We start from the raw sequence: 17636 nt of genomic DNA, 5'->3' as shown, positions 1-17636 counted from the left end.
CACTTTGAGTGGGGCATCTTTTGGATCCTAAATATATTTAATGGGATTTTATTTATCTTTTCACTGTGATTACTCAAAAATAACAATGAATTAATATCAATGGTGTCTTGCATTATTGATGTTTTTAAGGCCCTAATTACTTCACATCAAACATTGCTTTCTGAATGTTTTGGGCAGTGGGGGAAATACTGCATATTTCAGTTTTATTATAAAAACAAAGTTGTCTTGACAGAAAAGGCATAAAACCTTTTTGGGTTTTTAAATGTTATATCAACCTGAAGTTGATATACTGTAGAGATTTACTGTAAGCGTTAAATAAAAAAATAAAAATAATAATTTGACTTGTTTTTAAGACACTTTTTGGTCCCCGGGAGCCCTATAGGTAAAAAAAACTAAAAAAATCCATATATTTTGTTATGATTTGAAAATGAAAACTATCAAAATGGCCCCCGCAGACTTTAATTTTTCCGTATGCGGCCCTCAGTGGGAAAAGTTTGGACACCCCTGACCGCATTGTTGATTCTGAAGGCCTCTGGCAGATTTGGTACAGCATGGCAACATGAGCTAGCTGAATTCTGATTGATACAAACTAAAACTAAAAACAACAGCACTGGGAGGAGAATAATATAATACTTTTTGATATTTAGGGAAAGTAAATAAAAAAATGATTGTATCTTTAATTTTGATCATGATTTCTGGTTATGTTAGGCCAGCAGAAAAGGCCTTGCTGGCCTTGACAGCACACCACTGCTCCTACGCGTGTACGTTTAATCTCTAATGAAGCTCACCAAGTCGTCAATTTTCAGATTCACCATCTTAAATTGAATTAACATTGTGGTTGTTTGAAGCAAAGAACTACAATTCCCTCATAGCCACGAGCAGGGAAAGGGAGACATCCTGCCACCTCTGGCTTCTCGCAAAATGTCTGTCTTCTCTTTCCTCCCAAGGACTGTTATATTATTTTCCAAAGGGGGGGTTGGGTTGGCTTTGTTCCCCCTGACTCCGGTTTCCATGGTTACTGTTCCTCTGCAGGCTTATCTTGATCATTATTGCCGCTCGCAAATACCTTGCACCCTCATGTCAGGACTCTATTATGTGTCCCTTTATATGTGACTTTAAAACTAACCATTTAATGATCGACTATAATAACTATATGGTAGTTAGCATGCAAAAATATGATGAAAGATATATACTATTTGATTAGGTGTATGTGCATGCTAGCAATACATGTAGTTAGCATTAAAAATATGTACCACCTGCTTCAAGACGAAATTAAATATGATTGGATTTTGTGTCTGTCAACATTTTTGTCACGTTTTTATTCGTCGACATAACTGTCAATTTTGTCTTTTTTTTTTGTAAACGTGCATTTGTTGTGATTCTGTTTTAGTTAGAGGAAAATAGGTTAATAACTAAGATGAACATTTTTAGTCAACAAAATTAAGACTGGTGTTCGCATCATTTTAATGTAAACGTTGACCAACTTCTCGGTTTATGACCACAACCTTCTACTATCCAGGTGAGAGGCACGTTTTATAATCTAGCATTAACTTTTGCAGACTCAGAGGCGATGCAGCAGCTCACCGGTTCAGTAAGTCAATACAGCAGCATTAGCTAGTTAGCTCATGGCGCCGCTAAAAGTAGTTCCTTGGCGTTAGCGCTTATAATAACAATATTGCTAATACTTGGTTAATATTCAGGTCACTACATGTAAATGGAGTTTTGTTGGCAGTTTTTCAATGTTTTTTAGAGGGCTTTATGGGCGCATTAGAGTATTCGCATTATGGTACTTGCCGCATATTATATTACACATTTGAATGCATAAAAAATGAAGACGTATTACCAGTTTTTGTCTTATATGATAGGCAAAATAAAAATATAATATACTTATATAATATGGGACCTACAATTGTTATTATAGCCAGACAACATCAACACACATCTTTTGTTTCCACGATTCTTTATTTAAAAATGTCATCAAATAAAATCCATAAAAATAACAATGTATACTCTCTCAAAAAATATTGACAAGTTTTAAAGCTCTTTCCCAAAGAAAATATCGCCCTTAACAATCAATCCTCCCGTCATAAACACACACACACACACACACATTAACTGATGGGAAAAAATAGTTTAACACTGTTATAAAATGATGTGAGTCTTTACTTTAGTTTTTTGTTAGCGTGTGGAAACAATGAACCTGGTCCGATACAGATTGTTAGTGTGTTCATGATCAATAATAGGCAAGGAAATTAAAATCCATAACCTGAAAAAGCTGAATTTAATCGAATGGCTTCCAATGAAATGTCACAACACAAGTCTTGAGTGTAACATACATAGATTTTTTTAGTCTAGCAAGCCACACTAAGACACATTTGGTGAAAGGTGGTATAAAATATGTACTTTGAATGATACTGGAGCGCTGCAGTGCGTTCAAAGTACATGTGGACACAATAGATACATTTGCTATGATAGGAGCCAGGAATTAAGTAGCAAACATAAATAAAAATCCAAACCGCAACAGATTCATGATATTTCTAAATTATAGATGGATACAAAATTATGAGTATTGATAAATTTGTTGATGTAAAATGCTATAGTAGTGCATTAAAAAAAGCTTTTTGTTGGTTTTCAAATGTAACACAAAGGCAATAAAAAATAATACAACCTTAAACACAGACAGTAAAATGGTTAAAGTACCATGTGATATAAGCTTAATTCATCAAATTCTAGTTTTGTGCTTCTTTCCATTTTTAAAAAGGGAAAAATGTCCAAAAAAAATGACATGAAAAGGGTAAAGGGATCACACTACGTAATGACTAAAAACATAATGGTCTCCCAAACAGATGAGGTTTGGTCGGGATTTGTTAGTGAAATAACACCAAAGGGACGCACTTCTACTAATATAAGAGCTAAGCAGCACAAGCTTGAGAACTTTGATGGATTAACAATTCAGGGTGTAACAGAACGCTGTCACAGTTCGGTACATAAATTGGTTTGGATCGTTTTTGGTACAGTTAAGAAAATTGAATAACTGCTTCGTTTGTGTGTAAATAGCTTTAATGGGTGTAACGGGACGTTGTCACAGTTCGGTACATAAATCTGTTTGGATCATTTTTGGTGGAGTTAAGAAAATAACATAACTGCTTAGTTGTTGTCTATACAACTTTAACGGGAATGGTTTCATTTATTGAGCAAATGCTTGACAAAACCAAGTACAGCACGTTTAAACGGTAATTGCACAATTCAACATGTATCACATTCACAAGGGGGAAGAAGCAAAGCTGATTTAATCTTACCCTAACTGAAAATTGTCTGTGTTCTGGGTAAACCTCTGTACCATATTGGAAAATTTGATTACAAATTCATGTACCGTGACACCCCGACAATACTCTTACTACAAACACATGAATGATACAGCAGCAACGAAGCTTGCAATCACGGTCAACCCAGAAAGAACAAATAATTCACAGGACATTTTTGACACAATACAACAATGAATAAAAACACAAGTGCATATATCAAGTAAGGCAAATATTAAAATTCACTTCTAGAAATCCCAGTAGATATTCAGAGCGAAGGATTAACAACGAGCGCTGTACAAAACGTACAGGCAAGCGCTAGGTGAAGTCTTCAAAAGGAGTAAATTTTTGTTGGTGGGGAAGCTTTAATCATTCCAGAAAAAATGACTACAATAGCTTAGATCTCTGTTAAAGAGCTAAATAAGACAACTGTAAATATTACAGACAGCGCTTCTCAAAGCTATATAAACGTATCTGTTTGTAACAGCATAACCCCCCTCGCTCCATGTCCACCTTCCTTCTTTAAAAGCCCCCCCCCACCAGTTATTTGATTCAAAGTGTAAACTACAGCGAGAAAAAGACAAACATGAAGATACCCACAGAGCAGACAAACAGTAGGCCCAAGTTGAGGAGGACTTTGACTCGCGGGGACTCGTACAGAATCTCTGCAACGACCACAGCTTCCTCCTGGGACATTTTGTGCTGAGCGTTCTGCGATGGCGCCTTGTATCCGCAAAACCAGTCCAGTGCACGAATGCACCGGCTGGTCTCGCTGCTGCCGTCGCCATGCTGTTCTTCATCTCGGGGCATCTCTAGCTGCCTGTTGCCGAATCTGTCCGCTGGGGTGGTGGCAGGGGACGCACTGTTGCTTGGGGTTGCCGGATCGTGGTCCGTAGACGGGACCAGGAGTTTGATATCGGCTCCGTCCAGACATCGCTCCTTTTTAACGTCTGGGGGTAATTCTTTGTGTAGGCTTCCGTCGCCATTGCAATGGCTCTTCTCGGTAAGCCTGTACATTTGCTCTTTATCCTTACAGGGCACTTTTTTTACGTGGCGCAGCCCCCACACTGTTGTGGTGCGGACCTGCTCTTCATCCAGCGGAGACGTGAGAAGGCTGACCACCACAGCCACCAGTCCTGAGATCCAGAAGAGACCGGCCGCCACATACATGTAGTGGACGTTAATGATGAATGAAGGTCTGGTATCTGGCTGGTCGCAGGGAGGCTGCCGGTATATAAAAGCCAAGATGAGTCGTATGGTACCTAGAGTGAACCCGATCATGCCTCCACAGAAAGCACCTTTCTCGTTACAGCGCTTCCAGAAAATACCAAGCAGGAACAGGGCAGCGATTGGTGGCGTGAGGTAGCCAGCAACCTCCTGGATGTAGAGATATGTCTGACCACCTTGCATGTCAATGACGACAGGAACCCAAGCGATGCTGATGATCACCATGCCCACCACAAATACGCGGCCCACAAGGAGCAGCTCGCGTTGGGACGCCTTCTTCCGGATCGTCTGGTAAATGTCCAGAGTGAAGATGGTGCTTGCACTGTTGAAGATGGAGTCCAAATCACTCATCAGGGCAGCAATCATGACTGCCATCATCAGACCCCTAAGTCCAACGGGCATCACGGCCATGACCAGACGAGGATACGCAATGTTGGAGCAGCCTGCCCGAGAGCCGCATACATCCATGCAGTGCTCTGGCCCAATGCAAGCTAGCTCATCTGCAAACAAGATGCGAGAGATCATGCCCGGGATGACAATAACAAACATGGGAAGGATCTTGAGGAGCCCTGCCATGAGTGTCGAGCACTTTGCATGGACAATGTTCTTTGCTGCGAGCACTCTCTGAACAATGACCTGGTCAGCACACCAGTACCAAATGGAGGCAGGGGTTTGGCCTAGGATGAAGCCTGGCCAGGGGTTGTCTTCATCCAAAGGGCCGCGAAGAAGGCGAAGGGAGTCTGGTTTGGGATGAATGTGACAGGAGGGAGAATAGGTGTAGTTCCCTGCGGCCATGATGGCAGTAACATTGGGGATGGCCTCCATGTACTTAGTTTTGACACCTTCTAGCCCTCCCACTTTAACAAGGCTGATGATAGTTAATGTTAAGGCTCCACCGATCATCAACACTGCCTGGAGGGCATCTGTGTACAAAACAGCCACCAGTCCACCAGTGACAGTGAGCAGGGCGGTCATACTAATTAGCAGGACAATGGCCACGTAAAGGTTCCACCCAAGGGACTCCTGTATGAAGAGTGCGCCGGCATACAAGTCCACAGACAGCTTGGTGAAAATGTAGAGGAGCAAGGACAAGAAAGCATAATAGACTTTGAGTCGGTTTCCGCCATAGCGCTTGGACAGGTACTCAGGCATAGTGAAGACTCCAGAATGGATGTACACGGGGACGAAGACCCAGCCGAGCAGCTGCAGAAGCAGGAGGGCATTAAACTCCCACGCTCCCACTGCAAATCCACTTGCTGCTCCTGATCCAGCCAGCCCGATGAAGTGTTCGCTGCCGATATTACTCACAAAGAGCGACGCACCAATCACTATCCATGACATTGAGCGTCCGGCTAGGAAGTAGCCGGTGACAGTGCTACGGTTGGCTTTCCACATGGCGAAGAAGCCGATGACGAACACCAGGACAAAGTACAGCACTACGACGGCAATATCGGCCGTCTCCATTCGACTCATTTTCAAAAGTAAAAAAAGGGACTTGTTAGAGTAATCAGTGAAAATTCAGTAATCTTATGAAACAAAAAAAATACTAGAAATGCTCTGCTTTGGTTTGCTGTCTGGATGGAAGCTGTGGTATCCACCGCCAGGTCTAATTCACTAGCAGTGCGTCAGATGGGCTTATCCACTGGCACTCACGGTGTTCTACTTTTATAGGATGTTGTGGGCTTCTGGTCTAGAAAAGTCTAGAGTTTTTGTTCCTGTAAGACAGCAAAGGCAAAGAAAAACACCTCATTAGATATTTTGTTTAAGTGAAAAAAGGGTAATAGTAATGGTTTTTGTTTTGAACATAAGTTACATTGGGGAACATCACTTTTAAATGTACACAATTCAACATGTCTGAAAGGATTAGGAAGACACAGATCTTATTTAATCCTCCTACAGTGCATCCGGAAAGTATTCACTGCGCTTCACATTTTCCACATTTTGTTATGTTACACAGCTTTATTCCAAAATTGAATAAATATTTTTTTGTCCTCAAATTCTACAGACAATATGTCAAAATTACAATGTAAAAAGTTTTTGTAATTTTACAAAAAAACATTTTTTTAAACTAATCACTTGTACATAAGTATTCACAGCCTTTGGTTAATACTTTATGTATGCACATTTGCTAGCAATTACAGCCTCAAGTATTTTTTCATACGATACCACAAACTTGGCACACCTATCTTTGGCCAGTTTTGCCCATTCCTCTTTGCAGCACCTCTTAAACTCCCTCAGGTTTAGAGCTGCAACCAACGATTATTTTGATAGTCAATTGGTCAACGATTATCTTAACGACAAGTCGACTAATCAGATAAAGCGTACACATATTAAATGACTCTAATTTTTCTATCGACTTCTAAGTGCAGCTAACGTTATTTTAAAGATGTTTACAAACAACAAAGATGACTAATTCATTCATAAATATTGATTTATACTTTAACTGTGCTGCTTATTCAGCTGTTAAAAATAAATTGACTATTAAATTGTTGTCCATTTAAAAGAAAGGAAAGGCAAAGTGCTAAAAAACAACAATTAATCTTGTTTAGGTATTTAAAAAAAAAAAAAGTTTAAATAGCAGCAAAGAAAAACAACAAAACACAAAATCTAACTTCCTTAAAAAGAAATGCATTTTGTGATGTTAAAAAAACGCACACTGGTATATTGACTATTGGATAACTCTTGGCAAATTTAGGACTTTAATAGACTCAATGTGTCGATTTCTCTCTTTGATTAATTCTTTAAAAAATGTTGGTTATTTAATAGATTGTGTGTTGAATCTTATGATACCTCCGCATTGGTGCATGTCAGTCGCTGTAGGTTTGTGCGCGCGCGTATTGCGTTTGTTAAACTGCTTTTTTTCCCGCCATTGCAAATTGACGCTACTTTAAAAAGTACTTGACTTGGTGTGGACAAAGTTTAGCTGGCTGACTTTGTCTAAAATTATAGTTGTCTCACTCTTGTTAGCTAGCTAGCAAGGTAGAAGCTAACACTCTTACCGAGGTTGAGATCGCACCATGCCTCCGCTTTAAATGCTTGCGTATCACAGATGTACTGCCATAAAAATGCAAAATGAGCAAGGTATTCATGTTTTTAACAAGAATATGAGGAAATGGCCTTAAACATTACATGTTAGTACTGGTGTTGTTTTTGCGAGTGACCCACTTCCACCCGGCTATAAATCCTTTTTTTTTAATTAATTTGCAAAAAAAAATTAAAAGCTTTCTTCACGTTGTCATAATAGGGAATCTGTAGAATTTTGAGGACCAAAATGAATGTATTCCATTTTGGAATAAGACTAACATAACATGTGGAAAAGGTGAAGCACTGTGAATACTTTGCAGATGCATTGTAATTGAATACAAAATTGGATGGACATCAAGTCTAAAAATGAAAAATACATACAATGAAGTTTAGCATTAGCAATACGACAGCATTGTTCAGATGTGAGCTAATCACGGGGTTAGGTTTTAAATCGGTTTAGCCCATTACCTTCCAGATTAATCTTATAGGTAAAAAAAATACAGACTAAGCACAACCGTTCTAAACTTTTAAATAAGCTTAATAACATTACATAAGAAATCAAGGAGTCGAAATACAATCGCAAATAATGCAGCTGAAGAAGACTTTGCAGTCCGAAATGACATGGTGTGACTTTAAACTTTGCTGTCCAACTTCAATTGCTCGATAAAGTCTGCGAGAAAGTTCTTTCAAGTAAACTTTTTGAAATGATAAAAGGGGATGAAATCTCTAAATAAATATTCAAAAGGTTATGAATTATGAAATCAACTGGAAATTCTGTGACATTGAGTTTTCCCCATATGACAACACACATACTTATTTTGTCGAATGTAGTCTAAACTTGAGGTATGTTTTTGTTCCATGTGTCTCTTTGAAAAAAAAACAGCATGGTTACATCAATTGAACATAATAGACATGCTTTACAGCCAAAATTCATGCACTCCCTTATAGTAGTGCCTCTGCTTTGTGTCAGTCTCCGTAAAAGAAACCGTTGTTGTCATTTTAGTGACTCCTCATCAAAGGCTACGCTCCACAAGTGCATCCTGCCTGATAGCTTCTGAACCAATGTCCTGACAAACATGATAAACCAGAACACAACAGAAGCCTTAACAATACAGTGAATTTGTTTCAGGTTTAGTCAGATTTTGTATGAAAAATCACACTTATTTAATTAGTTAAGAAAAGTTGGCTTTTTTGAAAAACTTCCCCACCCCAAAAACAGGCTACCTCAAATAAGCCATGTATTTGGTATTAATTCCTGTTTTCTCTTAAAATTGGTAGGACTTATAACAAAGGAAATACAATCGTTAAAAATTAAATAACCAATTTATTTGGAAATTAGGATTTTGAACCACAAAAAAGTATGAACTACTGGGAAACTTTTTTGGCTACAATAAAAGAGCTTACTTTTTTTGTACAATTTCAAAATTTGTGTCAACACCAAAATAATAAAGGAGCCTTGGTCCGCTGAAATTTAGTAGAGGATTGTGAACAAAAAAAATCATGCACCACTATAAATGGGGAAAAAAGCATTTTCTTGTTATTTAATAATCATACTTCCGCTTTGAAACTTTGTCAAATGTTATGCAAAATACAGACACCTGAATTAGTAGAAAACAACACATCTTTCCAGGTATGTTTTTATCCACCACTAACTTACAAATATATGTTAACATTTTCTGGCTAGAGTTGAATATTTCTGGGTTTTTTTTTTATTAAAACACAATTTGCGACTGTTGAAAAATGACCAAGGAAAATGTACCTGTATTGTACTGTTTTTACTAAATCACCTTGAGAGGAAGCTACTGACACCAGCCCACTAGAAAAATATTGACTTGAGTTAAGCGGACTAATCAATTAGTGTTAGTCCTATCTTGCGAGCGACAGGATGCACAGAGTAAGGTGTTTCCGAGAGAAACTGAACCTGGGCCAGGTATTATTTATTGTTCTGCTTCTGAAAAAAAACAAAAAAAAAACAGTGAGCTCACATAAGTTTATGAACCAAGTTCCTGAGGATAAGGACATCCTGGTACAATAATACAACACACATGCTCAATGCACAGCTATACCTCAGGGTTTCCCACACATTCATTTATTTGTGGCGTCCCGCCACGAAAGAATTACATCCGCCACAAAATTTTAAAAAATTTAAATTAAAAAAATTTATAATTTTTTTTTTTTTTGTCCTCTCCAGCTTCTCAGGCAAATCATATACCGGTAGCTGATGTAGATGCCCATATCGGCTGTTCAGATTTACTTTACAAAAGAGAAGTGTAGGATACTTCTCTTGTTGCCTTATTTGTATTTGACTTTATTAAATGTATTTATATTAGAAACACAACATGTGTATATAACAAAGGGTGCAAAGTCTGCAGGCAGTAGGAAACACATGGTTAAGTGTAGGGAGTAAAACTGATGGCAGTCTAAAGTTCAAGATTTTTGGAGCTCTTTGTTCAGTGGATCAGATGTTTGATGAAGCTCTGTGTCTATCTACCACCACTACTGTTTTCTGTTTTTGTTACTGACTGTGGCAGGACACCTCTGCCTCTGTTTCACTTTATGTTGCTGGTAAATAATATGGTTGTAGTAGTAGGCTAAAGTTAAATTATTTAGTATGCACTAATTAAAGGGGCAGAGCTTTGAGACATTTTAGCTATTATATTTTATAAGATATATTTTTTGTAAGAACCACAATTAATAAATATATTTGAGTGAATAACTTATTGTTCAAATCTGTATATAAATATGTACATAAAGTGTTGTAATTATATTGTAAAATGGATGGATGGACGTTTAAAACAAAACTGTTATTAATTAGTAAGTATACATTTTTTTAGCCTTTTTAGAGATAATCAAATCATTGTAGTAAATTATGCAAATTACTTGATGTCATGTGACCACGCCCATAGCCACGCCCCCGCCGCCACAGGTATCTTGGCAGTTTATGGGAAACACTGTACCTTAAAATGTTTACCTCACCAAATGGCTAATGCCGTATTCAAAAAAATCATAGTCATGAATTAAAACAGAATTAAAATGGTTATGCTTGTCAAAGATCCTTCACATGACAGCACCTACTGCAAAAACGCTAGTCAAAGATATGCTACATGATGTACGTTCTTCTGTTTTTAAAGGACCTACGGTACTTCAAAAACTCCAATCAGAGATCTATATAACAGGAGTGTTCTGCTGTTTTTCTATAGATGCTAAATGGGCATACTTTTTCCACCGAGGGTCTCATACTGAATGCAGTGGACCACTTTGATATGTTTGTGTATTTTCAAATTGTAGTAAAAAGGTGGGGAAAAAAAAGGAGTATTTTTAAATTATTAGTCATTAGAATCTATATTATTATTCTCTTTATATTGTGCAATTTTTCCCATTTTTCACAGGGACTAATTGTATTTCTGCCATGTACCGCTGGCCACTAAAAAAACAAGCCCCATTTTGGACATAGCTGCTTTACATGACAGGAGTATTCTGCTTTTTATTTAAACCTTTTGCAGGAAATGCCAGCCTAAAATCAGTCATATGACAGGAGTGCTCTGCTGTCTATAAGGATCTCTAACAAAGTCAAAAAAGCCCTCTATAACAACACTTTTTAACCATAGGGTCCAAAAAATTTCGGTTTCTCAGCCGTGCAGAGGCACTCAGTTGTAATACACTTTTCCACCACTTGTTGCAGTAATGACAACGTCAAACAAACAGAAGAAGTCTGGAGTCAGAGAGAAGCATCTTACTCATAAAAATCATGACTAAAGTGATAAAGCTGTATTTTCATTTTATTGACAGTTTATTTAACACATTACTATCATTTATTAGTCATTTAGTTAGAATTGATTTACAGTCGTGGTCAAAAGTTTACATACACTTGTAAAGAACATAATGTCATGGCTGTCTTGAGTTTCCAATAATTTGTACAATTCTTATTTTTTTGTAATAGAGTGATTGGAGCACATGCTTGTTGGACACAAAAAACATTCATGAAGTTTGGTTCTTTTATAAATTTATTATGAGTCTACTGAAAATGTGACCAAATCTGCTGGGTCAAAAGTATACATACAGCAATGTTAATATTTGGTTACATGTCCCTTGGCAAGTTTCACTGCAATAAGGCGCTTTTGGTAGCCATCCACAAGCTTCTGGTTGAATTTTTGACCACTCCTCATGACAAAATTGGAGCAGTTCAGCTAAATTTGTTGGTTTTCTGACATGGACTTGTTTCTTCAGCATTGTCCACACGTTTAAGTCAGGACTTTGGGAAGGCCATTCTAAAACCTTAATTCTAGCCTGATTTAGCCATTCCTTTACCACTTTTGACGTGTGTTTGGGGCCATTGTCCTGTTGGAACACCCAACTGCGACCAAGACCCAACCTATGGGCTGATGATTTTAGTTTGTCCTGAGGAATTTGGAGGTAATCCTCCTTTTTCATTGTCCCATTTACTCTCTGTAAAGCACCAGTTCCATTGGCAGCAAAACAGGCACAGAGCATAATACTAACACCAACATGCTTGACGGTAGGGATGGTGTTCCTGGGATTAAAGGCCTCACCTTTTCTCCTCCAAACATATTGCTGGGTATTGTGGCCAAACAGCTCAATTTGTGTTTCATCTGACATCACATGGACAAAGATAAGACCTTCTGGAGGAAAGTTCTGTGGTCAGGTGAAACAAAAATGTAGCTGTTTGGCCACAATACCCAGCAATATGTTTGGAGGAGAAAAGGTGAGGCCTTCATTCCCAGGAACACCGAGCCTACCATCAAGCATGGTGGTGGTAGTATTATGCTCTGGGCCTGTTTGGCTGCGAATGGAACTGGTGCTAGTAAATGGGACAATGAAAAATGAGGATTATCTCCAAATTCTTCAGGACAACCTAAAATCATCAGACTTCATGCACCTCCTGGTACCCTACCACCTCCAAAACCCTCAAATCTAGACTCCAAACATCCCAGAACAAGCTAGACAGGTTACTTTTAGACCTCCACCCCAGATCACACCTCACTCCAACCCACTTTTCCAAAGGGGGCTGGCTCAGGGTGGAGGACAGAGTAAAACTTGCGCTGAGCCTAGTCTATAAAATCTGCTATACCTCCCTGATGCCAAAGTACATGTCAAACTACTTCCATAACTTAAATGACCGACATAACCACAACACCAGGAGGAGCTCCACAAACCACGTTAAACCCAGATTCTGATCTAACAAAGGTCTTAACTCATTCTCCTTCTATGCCACATCAATATGGAATGCACTCCCAACAGGTGTAAAAGTAAGTGCATCTCTATCCGCCTTCAAAACTGCACTAAAACAACACCTCCAGGCAACTTCAACCCTTGACTAACACCCTCCCCCCTCCACATCCCACCTCCCCGGATTGTAAATAACCAAATGTAAATAATCAAATGTATTTCTAATGTATTTACTTGTTCTTATGCTATCTGAACTCACTATGTTCTCTGCTCTATGTACATATCCTACCAAGTCAGACCTACACTGTTTCAATGTCCATTTCTCTGATGATGCCATTGTTGATATCAACCAAACCCTCCTCATCCTACCCCCCGGATTGTAAATAATTTAATGTATATACTTTGATGATTAACTTGTGTGATGACTGTATTATGATGAAAGTATATATTTGTACCTTGAATTGATTTACAAGTTGAAAAACTTATTCGGGTGTTACCATTTAGTGATCAATTGTACGGAATATGTACTGAACTGTGCAATTTACTAACAAAAGTTTCAATCAATCAATCAAAAGCCCGGAGGTTGGGTCTTGGGCGCAGTTGGGTGTTCCAACAGGACAATGGCCCCAAACACACGTCAAAAGTGGTAAAGGAATGGCTAAATCAGGCTAGAATTAAGGTTTTAGAATGGCCTTCCCAAAGTCCTGACTTAAACGTGTGGACAATGCTGAAGAAACAAGTCCATGTCAGAAAACCAACAAATTTAGCTGAACTGCACCAATTTTGTCAAGAGGAGTGGTCAAAATTTCAACCAGAAGCTTGTGGATGGCTACCAAAAGCGCCTTATTGCAGTGAAACTTGCCAAGGGACATGTAACCAAATATTAACATTGCAGTATGTATACTTTTGACCCAGCAGATTTGGTCACATTTTCAGTAGACCCATAATAAATTTATAAAAGAACCAAACTTCATGAATGTTTTTTGTGTCCAACAAGTATGTGCTCCAATCACTCTATTACAAAAAAATAAGAATTGTACAAATTATTGGAAACTCAAGACAGCCATGACATTATGTTCTTTACAAGTGTATGTAAACTTTTGATCACGACTGTATATGAGTTCAAACCCGGCCCAGTCATACCAAGACTATAAAAATGGGACCCATTACCTCCCTGCTTGGCACTCAGCATCAAGGGTTGAAATTGGGGGTTAAATTACCAAAAATGATTCCCGGGCGCGGCCACCGCTGCTGCCCACGGCTCCCCTCAACTCCCAGGGGGTGATCAAGGGTGATGGGTCAAATGCAGAGAATAATTTTGCCACACCTAGTGTGTGTGTGTGACAATCATTGGTACTTTAACTTTAACTCGCACTGCATAAATGTATGCAATTTTTTTAAACCATTTTTATGAGTCCTTTCTTTTGCAGTACATTTGATTAGTATTTGGTTTTTGTAATCAACCAGACCCAAGCCTTGGGAATAACCTTTGTGATTAACATATCATTTGACAAGGTTTATCCTGTTAAACTGAGAATAAGTCAGATTCGTTTATTGAATATGATTAAAATCAAAAGTAAGATTACTAATTTAGTGTTAATATTTTATCAAAAAGGTTAAGAATCTCTGCTCTAAAACAGGGTTTCTGCAGGTATCAGAAAATCTAATTTAATGTTTTTTAATGCCTTATTAATGCAACTTAAAAATGATTTGAATGCCCATGTCCTACTACTGATCGTTATTATATATAGTCAAAAGCAGGGGTCGGGAACCTTTTTGGTTGAGAGAGCCATGAAAGCCAAATATTTAAAAATGTATTTCCGTGAGAGCCATATAATATTTTTTAACACTGAATACAACTAAGTGCGTGCATTTTTAAGTAAGACCAACATTTTTAGAGTATAATACGTCTCTTATTCTTTTTAATAACATTGTTATTCTGAAGCTAACCAATAATAAATAAAATACTTCTTACCATTAATGCGACTTCTAGAACAGGTGTGGTAGAAAACGGATGGATGGATTAAAATGCGTGAGAATGTTTAATATTTTCAACGTTATTGTGATTACCAGCGGAATTATTAATTACTTATTGTGTTAAGCAATGTCAGGTAAGATTCATCTGAGAGCCAGATGCAGTCATCAAAAGAGCCACATTTGGCTCGAGAGCCATAGGTTCCCTACCCCTGGTCAAAAACATACAATTGCCTGTATAGACAAAATTGTAAACATTTGACAATAATGATGTTGAATAGTTGAAACGTTTACATTGACTGTGGCCTAACTATGCACTATTTTATTCCTAATATATGCGAGCAACCCTTTCTGTCAGTGACAGCTCTGTATAACACAGTTTGAGAGGAACCCAAGAATGCAGACAAAAGGTGAGTTGAACAGTTCTTTACTGAAGTTGTGTAATCACACTTTCAAGCGTAATAAACATATTTAATTACTGTAGTATTTTTAACCATTGCAATTGGAAGGTCAATAACATAATTATCCTAAATATTAGGGCTGCGAATCTTTGGGTGTCCCACGATTCGATTCAATATCGATTCTTGGGGTCACGATTCGATTCAAAATCGATTTTTTTTTCCGATTCAACGCGATTCTCGATTCAAAAACGACATTTTCCCGATTCAAAACGATTCTCTATTCATTCAATATATAGGATTTCAGCAGGATCTACCCCAGTCTGCTGACATGCAAGCAGAGTAGTAGATTTTTGTAAAAAGCTTTTATAATTGTAAAGGACAATGTTTTATCAACTGATTGCAATAATGTAAATTTGTTTTAACTATTAAATGAACCAAAAATATGACTTATTTTATCTTTGTGGAAAATATTGGACACAGTGTGTTGTCAAGCTTATGACATGCGATGCAAGTGTAAGCCACTGTTTTTTTTATAAATGTCTAATGATAATGTCAATGAGGGATTTTTAATCACTGCTATGTTGAAATTGTAACTAATATTGATACTGTTGTTGATAATATTCATTTTTGTTTCACCACTTTTGGATTGTTCTGTGTCGTGTTTGTGTCTCCTCTCAATTGCTCCGTTTATTGCAGTTCTGAGTGTTGCTGGGTCGGGTTTGGAATTGGATTGCATTGTAATGGTATTTAACTTTAACTTTATTGCTGTGAATTGTTTTGTTGGATTGATTAATTTAAAAAAAAAACATGAAAAAATAAAAAAATCGATTTTTATAAATGAATCGCACAACGTGAGAATCGCGATTCGAATTCGAATCGATTTTTTCCCACACCCCTACTAAATAGTTAAACAAAGATAATTAAATGGACTTAATATTATTTTGTAAAAATTGTACTTCAATAAATATTGACCATCTTGAAAACAAAAACTGGTCAGGTGGTTTGTTTGTTCTCTTTTTGGTTGCCTATTTTAATTGTATAATTTAAATAAATAAATATTAATTCGCCTTATAATAAAGTAAACTTTAAGTACCACTGATAGTCACACACACACAGTAGGTGTGGTGAAATTACCCTCTGGATTTGACCCATCCCCTTGTTCCACCCCCCTGGGAGGTGAGGGGAGCAGTGAGCAGCAGCGGTGGCCGTGCTCGGGAATCATTTTGGTGATTTATTAAAAAAATTACAATTAGACAGGATCGTTTTTGCCGTTTATAAAATGAAAGATTCACTGTTTTTAGAAGTCTGCGTTTACATCACTCAAGGGGGCTTTTGGAGAACCCTTCCACACTCCACTTGTTTTCCCCGTTGCTTGGAATAATGAGGCTGCCGACATGGAGAGTGTGTTGCAGGTTGCAGGGCAACCCCGTTGCCGCGTTGAACAATGGCCGCTTTAATGCATTGCACGAAGACTGACTGGCCGACTGACTGACTGACTTAAATCACACAGAGTCGGCGCACAGCAGCTCACCTATTTACACACCGAGAATGTTCTAGAACATTCTACAACATTCGTCCACGCGCACCTCACGTGTGCCCCAATATTAAGCGCTTATAAGGTCATTTGAGTATATATTCAATTATTACTGTACATGCGCATTGTGTTATTGCATTGTGACAATTTTTTTGCGAAAAAATAAGCCTGACCAAAAAAAAATGACATGCGATATCGCTTTCGACCAGGAAATGACCGCTATATACGTTGGACGACATTGCACCTTTTTTTTTTTTTTTTTTTTAAAAACACTTTTATTACAAACATTAATATGGAGCGAAATAAAATGCTACAAGCAGTTGGAACCGAGAAATAAAAACATTTAGTACCTTTTAAGCTAGCTGTCGGGATGCTAAAGACAAGCAAACACGCCCCCGTGGAAGAATGATGAGGAAGAAAGGAGCGCTCCTTCCAGCAACCAGTGCACCTCTCCTGTGGAGGGAAGATAAAAAGAAACGTCCTTCTTAGAGACAATTAAAAACACCAAAAAAAAGAATGCAGTGTCTTATAACGGCGATTTGAAAGATGTTAGTGGGGATGCCAAGCCCCCTTTCTCCTTATACTTTACTAGACCGAGGCTAGGCCACGCCCCACACGTGTGGCTCACTCGTGACGCGATTGGCTGCACATAAAAAAAAATAACATTTTAACAAGACTTTTGAGTTGCATATAAACTTTAGGCATGTTCTTACCTTTTTGTTCTATGTGTGCACAAAAAAATAAATAAATAAATCGAACCGCTCCTCTCTGGGGGACACACCCACCTTTTATGGATGCTCCCTTGTTTTCGGATACTGAAAGAGAGGATTTTTGTCTATACAACAAATGATTAATTCAAAGGAAAGAAGATAAGGAATATTACAAAACTGTCACTGATTAATCTAATAATGTCCGTGGAATGTTATTGATTTAAGCATTTCTCAACATATAAAAGACAGTAAAAGTGACGAGTGCTACAGCATAAGC

General features: G+C 38.0%; 1 protein-coding gene across 2 annotated transcripts; it reads right to left on the bottom strand.

Annotated features, from left to right (window-relative positions):
* Positions 1 to 1943: 1943 nt before the first annotated feature.
* Positions 1944 to 17636, bottom strand: slc5a3b (solute carrier family 5 member 3b). Of its 2 annotated transcripts, none has more exons than XM_062069086.1 (3): positions 17363 to 17636; positions 17000 to 17292; positions 1944 to 6244 (listed from the first exon to the last, which is right to left on the bottom strand). In XM_062069086.1, exon 3 carries the CDS (start codon positions 6000 to 6002, stop codon positions 3867 to 3869), a length of 2136 nt encoding a protein of 711 aa, XP_061925070.1. In that variant the 5' UTR covers positions 6003 to 6244; positions 17000 to 17292; positions 17363 to 17636; the 3' UTR covers positions 1944 to 3866. The 2 variants fall into 2 exon arrangements, with proteins under 2 accessions (XP_061925070.1, XP_061925071.1); XM_062069087.1 differs by having other exon boundaries at positions 17000 to 17102; positions 17435 to 17636.

Source organism: Entelurus aequoreus, linkage group LG14 (assembly GCF_033978785.1).
Source record: "Entelurus aequoreus isolate RoL-2023_Sb linkage group LG14, RoL_Eaeq_v1.1, whole genome shotgun sequence".
Taxonomy (NCBI): Eukaryota; Metazoa; Chordata; class Actinopteri; order Syngnathiformes; family Syngnathidae; genus Entelurus; species Entelurus aequoreus.
This window is presented reverse-complemented; position numbering and strand designations above follow the sequence as displayed.

Bases quoted from the DNA above. Each gene is read 5' to 3' on its own strand.
- slc5a3b (XM_062069086.1), bottom strand. From the start codon at position 6,002: ATGAGTCGAATGGAGACGGCCGATATTGCCGTCGTAGTGCTGTACTTT.